Below are 14,280 nucleotides of genomic sequence, written 5' to 3'. Positions count from 1 at the left end.
TCTAAAATGTATTCATGAAAAGCGAAGCATTTGGGGGAGGTTTTTGTTGGTATGTTACTAAGTGCTAAGTTCTGTTTCATGTATTTTTCCTTGACTTTGATACTAATGTAGTCTGTCATTTTCAGCTAATTACAGCCAAACTTACGCAGATCAGCTCCAATATGCCTTCAAGCCCTGATAGCTCTTCTGATTCCTCAACTGGATCTCCTGGAAACCATGGTAATCATTACAGTGATGGTCCCAATCCTGAAGTGGAAAGCTGTTTACCTGGAGTGGTGAGTAAATTGTGTTGTGAACATCTGTATGCAAGGCATTATGCTAAGATCTTTGAGAATAAAAAAGTGTATAGTTTTTTATACCAAGTGTAATTACATAGCTGAGCATCACCTTCAGAATGGATTCCTCTGAAAGATGATTGTAAATTTGAAACATTTCCCTATAGATACAGTGTAGCTACGTTTATGTAGACTGTATCAATTCGAGCTTAATTTATAGCACTTGAGTATATCAATTTAGAAAAATACCCCTTTTTTTATTTGTATCATACAATGGATCCTTCCTTTAACACTATTTAGTGTAGGTTGTTGAGTATGGTGGCACATACGTATAATCTCAGCATTCTAGAGGGTGGGACAGGATGATCACAAATTCAAGGCCAGCTGGGATACATAGTCAGATCCTATTTCAAAAAAACAAAACAAAAACACTTACGTTGGGAAATATTTGGAATTTTTCTCAAATTTGTCAGTAAGATAGCTTGTGTCCAATGAAGCTATGACTGCTTTTCTTACCCCCTCTTCTGGCCCCTACCCACAAAAATTTTAATGGCTGCAACGCCAGCCCCTTTAGTGTCAGAAGGACTCAGCTCCCAGTGCTAGTTGGATTGGGAACTTAGTAGTGGCCATGGCAGCAACTTTTTTGTATATCTGGAGTATAAATTGTATATGTGAGACAAACAGTTTAATAGAACAGTAAAAGAACTATCACAAAGAAGTAACTGAAGGTGTCTTCGATGATGTGTTCAGTCTGCATCATGAAGGACTTGTAAAAGTGAGAAAATGAGGAAGGCCAGCCATTACAGAGAGTTGAAATAACATAAGAAAGTTTTGAAATTAACAAAAAAATTTGGGGGACCTTTTTTTGCAGTAATTTACAGGTAATCATTTTGTATATTTTGTATTCTAGATAATGTCACTGCATCCCAGATACATCTCTTTCCTTTGGCAAGTTGCAGACTTAGGCAGCAGCCTAAATATGCCACCTCTTAGAGACGGAGCAAGAGTGCTTATGAAACTTATGCCACCAGGTAAGATTTTTACATGCTCACAATAAGGGAGTATGTTGTCAAATTATTTTTTTCTAAATAAACCATGGAATAAGGGTTGGCAAACTACAGCCCATAGGCCAAATCCAGCTCAGCACCTGTTTTCTACACTCCCCATGCCCAACACCTAAGGATGATTTCTAAATTGTTAAGTGGCAGGGGAAAAAAAATCCAAAGGACACTATTTTGTGACACATGAAAATTACAGAAATTTAAATTTTAGTGTCTAGTCAAAGTTGTAATGGTGTCTAGCCATTTATTCATTCATTTATTGCATACAGCTTTCGTCTTGTAACACTAGAGCTCAGTAGTTGTGGCAGAGACTGTGTGGCCCTCAAATCTAAAATACTTACTCTTTGGCCCTTTATAGAAAATATTTGCCTATGCGTGTAATTTGGATCATGTGTCAGCTACAGCATTTTTTTATTCCTTAGAAACAGCCGCTTTCATCTTTAGCTTTTATTCTTGTATATGTATATACAGTTATATCTGTGAACATCTGTTTGTCACTTTTAGGTGTATACTGCTTTTCTACTATGTAGGTGAAAGTACCCATTCCCACGTCCTCCTAATATTTGCTTAAATCTGTATTTAATGTTTACATTTTCAAGACTATGTGAAAAATAATCCTCCAGATTACTGATAGTTTTTGTCCTAGGTTTAATAATTTCTCCTTTTTATTTTCTTGATTTTTCTATATACCTATCTTTACTCGTTCTCACATACCTTCTAGTAACATCTCAAAATAATTTTCCATCATTTTGTACATTTTATAATCCATTGACTCCATTGTTACCCTGGAACTCTTCCTTTCCTGGTTTTATTTTGTCTGCCACACAGCTCTCATTTGGAACCTTTTTATAAATTTTCTGTATCAGCTCTGCATCTATTGTTGAATTTTGGGGGGCATTCTTGAGATGGTGTGTTACTACGTAGAAGTACACTTTCCTATATAGGTAGAAAGCCTATGTGGAAGGTATGTTATTCTGAGACATAGCTTCCTGAAACAGCCAAACCCTCGAATTTGAGTATTGAATTCTAGGTTGAAAATTTATTCCTCCCAGCTCATAGTGTTGCTGGTGGAAGACGAAAGATCTCTTACTTTCTGTTCCTTGTGATACTTGTTTCTGGAAATTTTGTTTTTATCCTTCAGTTTTGAAAGTTCACAGTGATATGTCTTGGTGGAGTTAGGTCTCCTTTGTTATGATAGGTGTTCAGTGAGTCTTTGAGTCCTCATTTGTGAGATTTGTGTTGGGCTGGGGGTAGTTTTCTTGTCTGCATTTTGCTTTTTTGTGTACCTTTCAAATGTTTTGAGTTTTGTGTTGAATCTCCTAGGTCTGATTTGCTTTTTTCTTTCTCTCATTACCTTTATTCCACCTTTGCAATGATGATGTCCCTGAATTTTTCTAGCTCTTCTGTTGACTTTTACCCTCATGTATAGTGTAAAATTTTCTGGGTCGTTCTTCAAATGATCCCTTTTTTATAGGATTTTTTTCACCTAGTGTACTCTTCTGATCTAGTAAATGTGTTGCTTAAAACTTAACATTCTGTGAAATTGTGCACCATACGGGGCTTGTAGGGAAAAAATACAGTTGGGGAAGATCCTTCAATCCTGTACAATTTCTAATTAAAAAAAAAAAATTTAGGTGGGGGGAGCATTCACAACCTTACATAAAAGATAGAAGAACTTTTTTGAGATCTATTTGCATGTAATTTTTCTAGTCTCCTGTATTCTTCAAATACTTTATTTACATATTCCCTACAAACAAGGATGTTGGTTTATGTAACCAAACTACAGCTAAACTAGAAAGTTAATGTCGATTCCCTACTACCATCTAATCAATAGACACTATCTAAGGGTCTCTAATAATCTTCTGCAAAGTGAAAAGTTGAAGTTCAAAATCATATATTACTGCTAGGTGTGGTGGCGCATGCTTATAATCCTAGAACTTGTGAGGCCACAGTAGGAGGATCACCATGAGTTTGAGACCAGTCTGGGCTACATAGTGAGTTCAAGGCCAGCCTGAACTACACAGTGAGATCCTGTCTCAAAAACCTAATCAGTCAATCATACATTACACTTAGTTGACATAACACTTTTTTAAGTTTTCTTCTGGAATAGTTCCTCATTCTGTCTTCGACTTTCATGACCTCAAAGCATTGTGAAGATTACAGGTTGGGTAATTTTTGGCTTTGCCTATTTTATCATGATTAAATACATTTTATTCATCCATGTTGAGAATCCCACAGAAGTAATACTCTGTTCTTCTCAATGTATCCAGTCAGATGGTGCATGATTTCAGTTTTACCCATTGTTCATTATGATTTTGTGATCACTTGTTTTTTACTTGCTATTCCACTATAAAATTACTCTTTTTCCCTTCGTAATTAAGTATTATGCAGAGTTACAGTTGATTACCGTCATTTATTTTGCTTAGATTATCTCTTAGCAGTCACTCCTTCAAGCTGATTTGTGTCACTTTCACATGTTCCTATCAGTCTCTGAACACACACAACTGTGCTTGTTGGCTCAAGATGTTCTAGGCTGACAACTTACATCCGGTATGCCCCAGTCTTAGAGTCAGCCATTTCTCCAAGGAACCTTGGTTCCTTACACATACATGAGTATATTATGTGTGTGAGTATATGTTGGTATATTTTTAAAAAAAAAAAAACCCTAAGCTCACACTATATGCTCCAAGGTTAATCAATCACAGCTTCATTCTAAGTTTTTCTCTATATTTATAGCTCTTTTCTCTGACAATTAAAAGCCTAGTTTCCATTATCCTTTAACATTTTTTGTGTTTAGTTGATCATCCATGCGTAGTGAGTCATCACCACCACTAGCCTTTTCTCTATACAGGACTGTAGCTTTCAATATGGAGCCACACTCTACTCTATGGACATTATCCTTATGCTACTTGAGTTGAATCATTATGCTGAGGTATCCTCTTGTGTAGACTTCTCCCCGTGTATGACCTCTAACTCTCTGTTTAGGATGGTCCTCTCCCCTTCCACATAGAATCTTAAACAGAGGACTAATAAGACTAATAATGAGTATCTTCTGAAACAGTGTAGACAGTCCAAGCAGATAGTTCAATGTGGCTGAAGGTACCCCAGAAGAAAATAAAAAGATATAAAAGTCCAACAAAGAAGAAATGCTGGTTTGATGGTGCTGAGATAATACAAGAGGAAGTACAGCTCTGAGACAGATGGGCTGCCATTAACACAGGCACCAGAGGAAGTAAAATATACCAAGAGTCATGAAGTCTGGGAACACACTCTTAGGATGAGCCCTGGGTGCAGGTACTCACTGTATATTTTCCTTTAAAAAAGTTAAATAGGGTTCTGCCTGCACCACTGTCTGTCTGGTGTTTTTGTTTGCTTGATTTTGCTTATTCTTGAAGCTTAAAGGTCTTTCCTTGGCAAGTGTGAGGTCCTGAGTTCGATTCCTGGTTCCAAAAAAAAACTGGCCCTGATTGCCTGGGAAAAATCACAAATGAACACACCTTCTGCACTATACTGACAACAGTGTACTTAGCAATCGCGTGTGCGCGCCCCCCCCCCCCTTTTTGAGGCAGGGTCTTACTATGTAATACCTTGAACTCACTGTAGCCCAGGCTGGCCTGGAACTCAACAGTGATCCTCCTTCCTCAGCCTCCTGGTTGCTAGGATTATAGGCGTGTGCCACCATGCCCAGCCTCTGTATTTGCCAGTTGGATATAAGCACATGTGGCTTTCTTTGCTTCTGTTTACAGTATTATCGTTTGTTTTGAGTTCTTTTTTTAAAAAAAACTTTCTGTACTAAAATAATTTCAAATTTATAAAGAAGTCCCAGATTTAGTAATTAACATTTTTCAGTAGTTACTATACCATTCTCTCTCTGCTTATCTTTCTAACCTCTGGGGGACAGTTGGAGATATATCTTTCTGTCCATAAATAGCTTAGTATGTGTTTTCTGGAGTCAAGGACATTTTCTTACATTACCACAGATCACAGATCAGAAAATGTAGCAAGTACAGTACTGTTATGAAATCTGTAGACCTTAGATATTTTTGCCAATTCCTCTTACGTTACAGTGTTTTCTGGTTGAAGGTCCAGCCCAGGTTCATACATTGCGTGCTAAGTTGGTGTCTCTCTAGGTTTCTTTAGTCTAGAATAATTTCTCAACTTTGTCTTCCATTACTTAAAGGTTTCTGAAAAGCATAGCTTAGTTCTAGTGTTTGAATATATCTCCTTGAATTGTATCAGTTTCCTTAGTTGATAACTGACGTGTTTCTCCTCTCAATATTTTCCCTTCTGTGGAGAGATGCTTTGAAAGATTCTGTAATTCTTTTTCCTGATAAAAATTTTACCATACTGGTTTTGTCATTTTATTGTTTCCTTTTTTTTTTGAACCAGAAATCAAACTCAGGACCTCACACTTGCCAGGCAGGTGCCATGCCACTGAGCTATATCCCTTGCCCTTTTGTCATTTTATTGTGATTGTGGCCTAAATCAGTTTTTATTATGGTGTTTGCAAAATGATTTTAAGTTCTTCATACCTTTTACATCCAGTAACTGGTATTCTACTTTGACAGAGTGCTTTGTCTTCTCCCTAGTTGTGTTCTCCGGGGGTTTTTTGTTTGTTTTTTTGTGAATACTGGTGATCAAACTCAGGAGCACTTGCTCCATCACTGAGCTATCTCCCTAACGCTTTTTAAAATTTTTGTTTTGAAACTTTCTCACTAAGCTGCCCAGGCTGGTCTCAAACTTGTGTTCCTACTGCCTCAGCCTCATTCTTTACCCATCCATTATTTCTCATTGGGTCCTAACTAATCTGGAAGGGGTTGGAAACTCATCTCCATTTATATAGGCCTTTGTTTTCATCTGTATCTTACCCAAGTGCTTATTTCTAAGGCTTTCCTTTTCTAGGATTGAGTGGGATGCTGATTTTAGGTGCTCTCTTCCCCTCCTCCTTGCCCCCATTCACTTTTGGTTCAGCTAAACTTATCTTACATCCTCTGTACACCTTCAGTAATTTGATGGCAGTGCTCTAGTGTTGCTTCCTCTTTTTTTTTTTTTGATGTCCTTCTGAGTTTATGTATCTTCATATTCATTCTCATTCTAGTAGCATTTAGGAATACATTGCTGATATAGTTCGATATATTTATTTGCCCCAGATAATTTTTAAAACTGTCTTGTACTTCTCTTCTGTTACTATCTTTTTCTGAAGTAAACATCTTGTTGACCTTTCTGATTCCTGTGGGACAGAATCACTTTACATGAGATTCTCAGTTAAGTCTTTTCAATTTTATTTAATGCTGATTTGTTGTATTGTTTAGAATTTGTATTGTTTAATTCACTCAGTTACAGTTGTTGCTTTATAGTATATGCGGATTGAGGCATTACAAGATTTTAAAACAAAGCCACCACAGAATCTTCGATCTTCATGTTTCAGTTTAATACCACCAGGTGGCAAAAGTGAGCTCTTCCTAACAATTCCTCAGGCAGGACATTTCAGAGGGTCCTTTTTTCCAGATTTTATACAAAGTATAGTATGTACCTAAATTTTAAAAAGCTGGTAATGATTGTTAGTACAGTAGAAAAATTATTATAGGCATTTAATTCAAGGGGGTTTGAGCTATAACCTTGCTTCCAGTTGTTACTATGTACCCTTCATCATACTTAGTTTTTCAGTGCTTCCTTTTTGAGATAATAACTTTATCATAGAATTGTGGGAATTTAATGAGGTGAAGTATAAGAAATCTTTACCCTGGTGACTGGCATTTAGGGTTTAACAAATGTTAATGCACTCTGTCTCTGTAATTGTTATACACACACACCCCAAACTTGTATAAGAAAAGCAGAAGCTGAGCCAGGAGGATCTCTTGAGCCCAAGAGTTCAAGATCAGCCCAGGCAACATAGCAAGAGGCCTACCTACCTCAGAGAGACAGAGAGAGAGAAGCAGGAGCTATTAAGAAAAGGAAGTGATTATAAATTGTGTTTCTGGCTGTAGTAAAGTAGCTGTGTAATATTTGGGCAATCATTTAGTGTCTGTGCATATGTGCATATAACCTACACTAGACTTAAAAGCTGCTGTGTCCTTTTTCTGCATGCAACTAGGAAAAAGACTCTTGCTCAGTACTGAGTGAAGTATATATTGCTTATAGTGAGTTGCAAGACTAGAGATAGCCTAACTCATAATTATCCCTGGATGATAGGATTATGAGTGGTTTACATTTTTCTCTTATCTTCCATATTTAAAGTGAGCTTTTGTATAATTAAGGGCCTAAAATCATTTACGTGCACAAACACAAGCACTGTAATGACATTTGGTTCAGACTCTTCAGGTGAATTAACTATAATCCAACACCATTAAATGATTTGCTTAGAATTCACTGCTGCCTTTTCCTAAGCTCTTGTTTCTTTTTCCCCATACCCTTTTAGTGCTATCCTCCTCAGAATAGTTTGAAACCAAGCAAGATGTATTCAGATATAGGAATTAGTTTCTCTTTAGTAGGTAGTAGTTCAGCAACGTATGTCAAGATTGGACTTTTTAGGTCCTGGTTTCTTGTGCTTATTGGATTTTTATGATGAAATAATTACAAAGATTTAGCTGCTAGGCTCATTAGTATTAAAAAAAAAAAAACTGTAGGGATGTCTAAATGCCAGGTAAGAGGAATTAAACTGGCAAAATCACAGTGTCATTTTAATCATCAGTAAAAATGATGGAGTTGGTGACTACTACCATAAGGATATTCACAAGTATTATAAAATTTTAGTATTTCATAATATATGACCTTTGTTTCCAGGCCTATAAAACTGTCTTAAGAAAATATAATAATTTTCAGTTGTGTTCATTTTATATCCCAAAGAAGCTTTTGCGGGAGAAGGGGGATAATTTTATTTAGCCAATAATTTTTTTAACCATAGGGAGTTACCTTAGAATAAAACCTGATCATCAAAGTATTTTCAACTTTAGGCCAGGCGTGGTGGCGCTTGCCTATAATCCCAGCACTCGGGAGGCTGAGGCAGGAGGATTGTTGCAAGTTCGAGGCCAACCTGGGCTACAAAGTGAGCTCAAGGCCAGCCTGAACTGCATAGCGAGACCCTGTGTCAAAAAAAAGTATTTTCAACTTTAATGTGTAAAAATGATCAAGATGTAGTATGTCTCTATACCAGTTCCCCAAGGTGAATGTAAATTTGTGTCTCTCAGATATATATTTTTAAAAATTTTTTTGAAAGTAATTGACTGCCCTTGAGTGTTTGGTTACAACTGCTTAGTTGTATTAATGAGGTTATCTTTTTAACTGTAATTAAAAGAACCTCGTGAGCCAAGTATGGTAGCCCATACCTATATTCCTAGCACTCAGGGAGGCTAAGGTAAGAGGATCCCGAGTTTAAGCCTAGCCTGGGCAGCTTAGTGACTTTGTGAGATCCTGTCTCAAAATTTGAAAAAGGGCTAGAGATACAACCCTTTCTCAATCCTTGATACCACAGAAAGATCAAAGAAATTCATGTTTTAATAATATGGCAAAAGCAAAAACTCAGTTCTGCTTACTTTGGCATAAACACTGTGCACTGTATTTTTTATGTTTGATTTTTAGGGTTCATTTTTCTTGGGTACCAATCTCAGGGAAGCAAGCTAATTAATATAGTGTCATGGGGTCAAACAATAGAGAAGTTAGAGGGAAGAACTTGTAGTTTTGTTGTTGTTGTTACTTTCAGTGAAAACTACTTAGTATTGTATTTCCTTCAGTGGCAGAGGATGGCATGTTGACAGAAGGCCTGTTTGTGGAAAACTGTTCCCTTTGTGATTAGGCTGACTAATTAGGAGGCCCTGATTGTTTTTTGTTTTTTTTTTTCTTAAGTCAGTACAGGTCTGATTGTATCTTACAAAGTTTAAGGTTAGAACCCAAGTTGTTATTCCATTTCCTTTTTTTTAAGAGAAAAAAAGTAATAAAAACGATACAGAATTTCAAAACAAGATGATAGGAAATTACCAATGGTTATTATTTTGCATATCGTTATCTTCAAAGTAGATTACCAGATATAGGCATGCAAGATTGATCAAACAATATAAACACTAATTATTCCTTTCAAAATAGCCTCAAAAATATCAGAAGTAAAATATTGTGAACAAATGAATTCTTTTGTTTCTGACCATGTCTCTCTCTCTCTTACAGATAGCACAACAATAGAAAAATTAAGAGCTATTTGTTTAGACCATGCCAAACTTGGAGAAAGCAGCCTTAGCCCATCTCTTGACTCGCTTTTCTTTGGTCCTTCAGCCTCACAAGTGCTATACCTAACAGAGGTTGGTTTTTTTGCCTTTTGAGTTTATTCCATGTTTTAAAAATTTGACCTTTTAAAAAGTGTTAATGCGAAGAACATGGATAAAACTGTAATGAGATGGTTTTGAAATGGTCAAGAATTTCTTAGTGGTGACGCTAGCAAAAATAGAAGTTACTATATTATTTTTAGGTGTGTTGGCACGGGCCTGTAATCTCAGCACTTGGGGAGGCTGAGGCAGGAGGATTGCCATTATTTGAGGCCAGCCTGGGCTACATAGTGAGTTAAAGGCCAGCCTGAACTACATAGTGAGACCCTGTCTGAAAAACAAAACAAAAATACATACTGCGTTTTAAAGACCTTTTAATACAGTGCTTCCCCCCTCCCTTTTTTTTTTCCAGGTAGTCTATGCCTTGTTAATGCCTGCTGGTGCACCTCTTGCTGATGATTCCTCTGATTTTCAGTTTCACTTCTTGAAAAGTGGTGGCCTACCCCTTGTCCTGAGTATGCTAACCAGAAATAACTTCCTACCAAATGCAGATATGGAAACTCGAAGGGGTGCCTACCTCAATGCTCTTAAAATAGCCAAACTGTTGCTAACTGCCATTGGCTATGGCCATGTTCGGGCTGTGGCAGAAGCTTGTCAACCAGGTGTAGAAGGCGTGAATGTCATGACATCGGTAATGCAGACTTTCAAACAATCTTTTTATACCATATATAGTAATTTTTTTTTCATATACAGTAATTTTTAAGATTAAACTTCTCAGCATCTCTTAAGTGTAGAGTTCAAGGTTAGCTCAAAATGTTGAAAGATCCTTTCTAGTTGGGTACTTTGTTTTAGTTTTCCTCTAGTGTCCTAGTTTTAAAAGTAAAAATGCTGCTGGGCATGGTGGTGAATGCTTGTAATCCCAGCATGTATGAGGCTGAGGCAGGTTTGCTGTGAGTTCAAGTCCAGCCTGAACTACAGTATAAGACCCTACCTCAGTGCCTCCCGCCAGAAAAAGGAAAGACTTGTAGTTAAATTTATTGGTAGCTTCCCTTTGCATTTTGATCTTTGACTTACCCTTCAGTTCTCTCTTTGCCATAATGTGATGAGTCCTTGATCTACAGCTCTAAAAGTTCTCAAGATATACATGCTAGAATTTATTACCTAGTTTTGAGAAGTGAAACTATGTATTTAATTCTAACTAAAATTCTAGTTTTTTAATATGTATCATAAGTGGTAGTCTTCATAAGTTACTGATAGAAGATGAAAGTTTCAGGGATAACAGATTTTACCCTTTGGAAATGACTTGAGTCTTAACTGGAGAAAATTGGAATGTTAATAACCATGATAACTGTACCTACTGTAGTTGTTTTAGGTATGATAATGCAGCTGTATCCTAAATTAGGAAAAACTTCCCCTATGTCCTTGAAATAATTGCTGAAATATTTATGGATAAATTTATGTATGCAAGATTTGCCTGGAAACAGTGTTGAGATGGATCTACCATCAGATTGAAAGTGAATTTTATTGAAATGAGGGAGAGTAGTTTAAAACAGTTTTATAGCCAGGCCCAGTGGCATACCCCTGTAATCATAGCTACATTAGGAGACTGGACCAAAAGGATTGCAAATTCAAACCCATTCTGGACAACCTAGCTAAAACCTTGTCTCAAAGTCTTAAATTTTGCCAGATGTGGTGGCACACGCCTGTAATTCCAGCACTCGGGAGTCTGAGGCAGGAGGATCGTTGCAAGTTCAAGACCAGCCTGGGCTAGAATGAACTCGAGGCCAGCCTGAGCTACATGGCAAGACCCTGTTTCCAGAAAAAAAAAATCGAAAATTTTTAACCTGGCCTGGTAGCACAGACCTGTAATTGCAGCACTCAGGAGGCTGAGGCAGAAGATCACTGCCTGTTCAAGGCCAGCCTGGCCTACATAGTGAGTTTAGGTCAGCCTGAACTATATAGCTAGACCCTGTCTCAAAAAATAAAAAATTTTTTTTAAATCTGAAATTTTTAGAAAGGACTGGGAAGGTAGCTCAATGTGAAGGCCCTGGGGGGACAGTAGTAGGGTATATGTAAAAATGACTTTTTTTGTACCAGAAATCACACTCAGGACCTTGTGCTTGCCCGGCAGGCACTGTGCCACTGAGTTATACCCCTTGACCATTTTTTTGTTGTTGTTTTGGTTTTTTTGTTTTAATTGAGGGTCCATTTTGTTAGGATTTTTAAAAGTAGTTTTTATATTAGGTTTTTGAAAAGATGACTTCTTGTTAGGATAAAAGCAGATTCTATTCATTGAACTTTTTTTTTTTTTCTTTTTTTGGTGCCAAGAATTGAACTCAGGACCTTGTGCTTGCCAGGCAGGCGCTTGTGCCGCTGAGCTATATCCCCGGCCCTAGATTCTATTCATGATCCCTGACACAGGTGTTTAATGAAGTACACAAAAAATAATGGTAGGCAATTCCTGTTGATCTTCCTTCCGGTGCTTAATGAATGTGCTACTATGGATGGCAAGGTACATAATAGCCTCCAATCAGGAGGAGCTCGCAGTCAGTAGAGAGCTAAACATAAAACTAGTAATACAGTGTTGGAATATCTTAAATTAATCTTGTTTCTCATAAACTTAAAAACTTAGTTCTAGTATTGAATAAAAATACCATTATCTTTCATATGTTAGTCCTGTTTTTTATTTTTTTCTTTTCAAAGTGGAACTTGATGGGGAATACAAGCAGGGTCTGCTTAGGGATACATACGTAAAAGATGTGCAGTACTTTAGCCAGTCTTTAGGTAAAGTTGAACCCAGTCTGTTCAGTTTATCATTCCTCCCCTGCAAGTTAAGCTAAGCCCAAAGGCAGAGACACAAATTGGATTGATCTAGAATGGAGGCTTGAGAAAGATACATGGCACTCCACTGCACAAGTTATCTACTAATATAAAATGGTTAACTTTTTCCAGGTCAACCAAGTTACTCATGATCAAGCTGTGGTGCTACAAAGTGCCCTTCAGAGCATTCCTAACCCATCATCTGAATGCATGCTTAGAAATGTGTCAGTTCGTCTTGCTCAGCAGATATCTGATGAGGTTAGTTTTGCAAAGGTTTTGTGGGGTTTAGAGATGTACATAAATATAAAATGCTGTATTGTAAACCAGATGTGGTGGTACACGCCTGTAATCCCACCACTTGGGAGGCTGAGGCAGGAAAATCCCCACGAGTTAGAGGCCAACTTGAGCTGCATAGTGAGTTCAAAAGCCAGTCTGAAGTGCGTAGCAAGACCCTGTATCGAAAAAACTAAAAAAAGATTATATTGTAAAGTTTATTATAAGGGCAGGTTTAATTTTGTTTGACTCAATTCATTTTACTATCTCAGCCTTGATAATAATGTTCCCTTAACATCAGTTTATTAACATTAGCACTTTGTCTTTATTCATTTGCATATATAATAATCAGCGTCTTTCAACTGAAGTATATAGTTAGTGAATACTGACAAATCACACACATGTGAAACCACTGCACAAAAATTTGCACGTATGTGTGGGTGGTCCTGGGACTCAAACTCAAGGGCTTTGTACCTGCAGCGCTGAGTTGCAGAATATTTCTATCACCTTTTCCTTATGTCCCATTGCAGTCTGTTCTTCCCTCCAGCTCTGCTCCCAGGTAGCCAGATGTTGTGCTTGTAGAAGAATTTGCATTTTCTAGAATTTTACACAAATGAATCGTGCTGTGTGTTCTTTTGTGTCTGGCTTCTTTTTTGTTTTTGTTTTTTGTTTTTTGTTTTTCTCCGGTACCGGGAACCAAACTCATGACCTTGCGCTTGCCAGGCAGGTGCTTTGCCGTTGAGCTAAATCACCAGCCCTTGTGTCTGGCTTCTTTCACTATGAATAATGACCTACAGAATTGCCTGTGTTGGGAATTAGTTTGTTCATTTTATTGCTGAGTAGTGTCTTGTTATGAATATTCCATATTTTATTCATCCATATACTTGGATTATTTCCCCTTTGGGCTGTGAATAAAGCTGCTGTGAACATTGTGTATGTGTGTTCATGTGGATGGAGGATTCATTTCTCTTGGGTAGGCAACAAGAAGTGCAGTGGTTGTCTTCATAGCACTAAGAGTCTGATTAAAATAGTACATGGCCAGGTACTAACTTGAGGCATACTTTGTGGTACTGCTGCTTAAGCCAAAAAAAAAGAAAAAAAAAGAAAAGGGGGGGAGGGGGACAAAAGCAACTAAGGAACCTGAAAGACAACGGTACTTTTTTTTTTTTAGAAGAAGAAACATTTTAATTTTCTAGTCATTATTCCACTCTAATACTCTATCAACATTTTTAATTACTCATTATCTTGCAGGCTTCAAGATACATGCCTGAAATTTGTGTGATTAGAGCTATACAAAAAATTATCTGGGCATCAGGATGTGGGTCATTACAGCTAGTTTTTAGCCCAAATGAAGAAATCACTAAAATTTATGAGAAGGTAAGAATTATGACAGAAATATATTTCTTTTAAATAAATGTTGCTTAATTGTGTTGTGAGACTAAATAAATACGCTTACTATCTTTAAAAATCCAACCACTTGCATCTTACTGGTTGAAAAGTAACTGTTAGCCATACTTGTACTTCAGAATGTAGTAAAATTTTACTTTGATTCTTTTGGGATTGTGTGTGTGTGTGTGTGTGTGTGTGTGTGTGTGAGAG

The 14,280-nt window shown here is 37.1% G+C and overlaps 1 protein-coding gene across 4 annotated transcripts in view; it reads left to right on the top strand.

The window, feature by feature from the left end:
• The window catches only part of Usp9x (ubiquitin specific peptidase 9, X-linked), a 123,031-nt gene that overhangs the window by 65,592 nt on the left and 43,159 nt on the right, over positions 1–14,280 (top strand). For all 4 annotated transcript variants that reach the window (XM_005413264.2, XM_013509210.1, XM_005413266.1 and 1 more), the window contains exons 20-25: positions 126–275; positions 1,186–1,306; positions 9,494–9,624; positions 10,001–10,279; positions 12,541–12,666; positions 13,933–14,058. In XM_005413264.2, coding sequence (XP_005413321.1) covers positions 126–275; positions 1,186–1,306; positions 9,494–9,624; positions 10,001–10,279; positions 12,541–12,666; positions 13,933–14,058 — 933 coding nt within the window. The remainder of the gene's footprint in view (positions 1–125; positions 276–1,185; positions 1,307–9,493; positions 9,625–10,000; positions 10,280–12,540; positions 12,667–13,932; positions 14,059–14,280) is intronic.

The sequence above is a fragment of the Chinchilla lanigera genome, unplaced genomic scaffold (assembly GCF_000276665.1).
Source record: "Chinchilla lanigera isolate Chin_1 unplaced genomic scaffold, ChiLan1.0 scaffold00164, whole genome shotgun sequence".
Classification (NCBI taxonomy): Eukaryota; Metazoa; Chordata; class Mammalia; order Rodentia; family Chinchillidae; genus Chinchilla; species Chinchilla lanigera.
This window is presented reverse-complemented; position numbering and strand designations above follow the sequence as displayed.